Genomic DNA, 4251 nt, shown 5'->3' with positions numbered 1-4251 from the left:
GTTTCTTTCAATCGATTTGCCAATCGATTGTGTTCAAAACAGTGACTTAGCTATTTTCATGTTAATCGAAGTGCCAATCGATTTGGTAGTATTTGCCTGAAAAGTTCTTACCAGATGTTCAGTTCAATCGATTTCCCAATCGATTAAAACCAAACTTAACATGATTGAAATTTTCACAATAGATTGTCCAATCAATTGTGTTTGTCACAGGTCAAGTTATTTTTCAAATATTATCTAAGCAATCGATTTGCCAATCGATTAGCCTAGAAAATGGATTGTCACTGTGACTTGTTCAATCGATTTCCCAATCAATTTGTTTCAATCAGTTTTACTTTGTGATGTGCACAATCGATTTGCCAATCGATTAGCCTATAAAACAGGTTGCCACTGACTTGCGCAATTTTCATTTCTAATTGTGCCAGTCGATTGCCTAATCGATTATACAACCACAAACAGTTATGTTTCCTTACACCCTTTTTATGAAATCGATTTCCCAATCGATTTACTCAGTGAATATTCAACTTTTGTTGATTTCTTGAGTTCCACGCAATTTGTCTCAAGTGTGTAGGGTTGAGTTGTTGTTCCTGAAATCTTGCTCAATTAAAATGTTAGATTTATCATATGATGTATGAACATTGTATGTTTGTTAATTATGTCAAAATTAGGATTAAAAGGACTAAAGTCCAACAGTGTCAACGGTCTCGATTCCTTTTCGAGACTCAAGGAGCTAACTACATAAACATAAATATTTATAACAATTTGTTCACAATAAAAATAATCCAAACACAACAAAATTCCCAAAATTAAATTTTTCTCACACACCAAACTTTTAAACCCAAATAATCTATATTATTTAGTTAAAACTAAAAAAAAAAAACAAATATTGTCTAAATTTCACATACACACACTCGACTATTGAAGCACCAAAATTTTTGAGTTAATAAAATACTCTAAACTTTTTTTTTTCTTTTTAAACTCAGTCCAAGAGTAATTAAAAGAGTAACATGTTAAACTCTAACTATTTTAATTTTAATCTATCTTTCCTCAAACTCTTTAACTTAGTTAAAAATTGAACTTTTTCACAACTTTAACAACTCTAAATTTTTTTTGTAAAATTTCAATTTTAGTTCAAACTCATTTATTTGAAAATAACTCATTACGTAACTCAAATACATCAAATTTAACTACAGCCAATTCACGTCAACAACAATTAATTCAATTCCACAACACACATATAACGCCTCAATTAAATTTCAACAATTCAAGCATAACTCACCTAATTTCAAAACTCCACATGTTTACACATAAACCACCAAATTTCATCAATTCATTTTCCACAAAATCCACAAATAAATCACATCTCAATAATTGATAATTACAATTATGAACATATAAATCACACTAAATATGGATCACCACAAACCACACCTCAAAACACACCGAAAACAAATTTCACTAATTCACACATAAACGAATTAAATTCATTTTTCACAAAATCACAAATAATTTCCTAAATGCAAACTAAAAGATTGGAAGGAGCCCTTACATCCGTTGTAGCTTTAACAACCGATTACGGTAAAAATTTTGCTCGCGTCATCCCTTCAAAAACTAGCTCACTAGCATCGCAGCGTGGCAATGAGCAACTTTTCCTTCTATCACACACACACACACACACACACACGCACGCACGCACGCACACACGCACAAGCATGCACGCACACGCACAAGCCCACACGCGCACACACGCCCACACGCGCGCGCACACACACACACACACACAATGTAACACCCCGTTTTTCAAAGCGAGGGTATATTTTTTTTTTTCCAAAGGAATTAAACTAAAACAGAGAAATAAATAAAGAAATGCCTTTGGATAAATAATTGAGTCATTATAATTTACAAGCAGCGGAAAAGTTACACCAATTATAAATCCAAACCATTTACACAACAACAAATGGTACATGGAACCCATTCGAATAAGGTGTCAAGCTGACAATATTAGTATAAGTACAGTTTTTCCAAATTAACAATACTCCAACCCAAAAAGAAGGACGCCTAGTCCCTATACATCAACCTAATCTGATCATCCTACCAAAAAACTATACACCCTGAGTGATCTCCACGCGCCCCGTGAGATCCTCCTAACGTAACTGCAGTCAAGCGTTCCCATCTCCATTCCCGTCCGTAGGGTACGAACCGGTAGGACCGTCCTGACTCTCATCTGAGGGCATAGCCCAGATTTCCACAACAATTGTAAAGGGTCACCAACCGAAATTAACAGATAACACATAACATTTAAGTTTTAAATGCACAAAATAACCTTTCAACTAAGCATGCACCTTAAAAGGATTTTCCATATGCTAAAAGTTCATATAATGCTTGCCAATTAACAATGAACTCAAAATGAAGTTCTCAAACCATCAAGTAATACATAACTGACCAAAGCATTGATAAATCAATTGAGAAATCGATTATCTAACTCAAAATAAGGACTTTTGCTGAGCCAATCGATTGCCAAATCGATTTGGTCAGTTCTGCTGAGTTTCTGCATGACCAAATCGATTTCTAAGTCGATTTTGTCAGTTCTGATGAGTCCCTGGGTTGCCAAATCGATTTCCAAATCGATTTCGGCAGTTTTGCTGAGTTCCTGCCTCTCTGCCAATCGATTTCCAAATCGATTTCTTAAAAGATTTTGAAAGATATATTTATACAATCGATTGGCAAATCGATTAGGTTAAAATAGTGAACTTCCTGCAACTCATCCAATCGATTGGGAAATCGATTTCCCTCATCATTTTTCCAAAAATTCATAACTAACTCAATCACATTCATACATAATCTCAAATCCTAACACTTAGCACTGATAACGCAATCGCTACAACATCATTAGTTTCGAAATAGTATTGCAAGCAAACATGTTATCACCAAATTCCAAAACATAACACTTAACATTTATAACACAATTAATACAACATCATGGGTTTCAAAATGGTATAGCAATCCAACATGTTATCACCAAATTCCAAAACATAACACTTAACATTTATAACACAATCAATACAACATCATGGGTTTCAAAATGGTATAGCAATCCAACATGTTATCACCAAATTCCAAAACATAACACTTAACATTTATAACACAATTAATACAACATCATGGGTTTCAAAATGGTATAGCAATCCAACATGTTATCACCAAATTCCAAAACATAACACTTAACATTTATAACACAATTAATACAACATCATGGGTTTCAAAATGGTATAGCAATCCAACATGTTATCACCAAATTCCAAAACATAACACTTAACATTTATAACACAATTAATACAACATCATGGGTTTCAAAATGGTATAGCAATCCAACATGTTATCACCAAATTCCAAAACATAACACTTAACATTTATAACACAATTAATACAACATCATGGGATTCAAAATGGTATTGCAATCCAACATGTTATCACCAAATTCCAAAACATAACACTTAACATTTATAACACAATTAATACAACATCATGGGTTTCAAAATGGTATAGCAATCCAACATGTTATCACCAAATTCCAAAACATAACACTTAACATTTATAACACAATTAATACAACATCATGGGTTTCTCATTTAACTTAATGATTTTCAAAACAAAACATTAAGTAACCGAGACATTAAGAGATTCCCCATTCTTAATATCCAGTTAACTTAAACGATTTTCACAAACACACATTAAGTAAACCGAGATATTAAAAGATTCCCCATTTTTAATACTCGTTTAACTCTAATGGTTTTCAAATTTCACAACAAAACCAACTCAAACCATTTTATCAAATTCAATTCACAAGCCACACCAAAACACATCAAATTTCATCGGTATTAACTTAGAACACGTCAAATACGACGAACACAAATCAACACAACATAACACTCAAACACATCAAATTTCATTTACCCATAATCATACACAAATGAGTTAAGTTCATTTTCCACGAAACATCCATCAAATATAACCAAAACCTAACTCTAAGATTTTACCTATAAGTCATAGATCCATTTCCCCCCAAATCAATACTCAAACCCTAACAAGATCCTTTCCACACAATCACAGATAAGTCCCTAAATGCAAACTAAAAGTTTGGAAGGAGCCCTTACCTTAACGTTAGCTCTAACGTGCGATTACGGCACCGTGAGTAAATCCGGTAAAATCTTCGCTCGCAACGTCGCCTCCAAATTGGTCCCCTAGCACCGTAGC

The 4251-nt window shown here is 33.4% G+C and overlaps 1 protein-coding gene across 1 annotated transcript in view; it reads left to right on the top strand.

Moving 5' to 3' along the window:
• The first annotated feature begins 3522 nt into the window (after nt 1-3522).
• LOC101494048 (SKP1-like protein 21) overlaps nt 3523-4251 on the top strand; it is a 7325-nt gene continuing 6596 nt past the window's right edge. Inside the window, exon 1 of the mRNA XM_012720232.1 lies at nt 3523-3537. Coding sequence (XP_012575686.1) covers nt 3523-3537 — 15 coding nt within the window. The remainder of the gene's footprint in view (nt 3538-4251) is intronic.

This window comes from Cicer arietinum, chromosome 8, assembly GCF_000331145.2.
Source record: "Cicer arietinum cultivar CDC Frontier isolate Library 1 chromosome 8, Cicar.CDCFrontier_v2.0, whole genome shotgun sequence".
Classification (NCBI taxonomy): domain Eukaryota; kingdom Viridiplantae; phylum Streptophyta; class Magnoliopsida; order Fabales; family Fabaceae; genus Cicer; species Cicer arietinum.
Note: the sequence above shows the minus strand (reverse complement) of the source record. Positions and strands in the feature narration are given on the sequence as shown.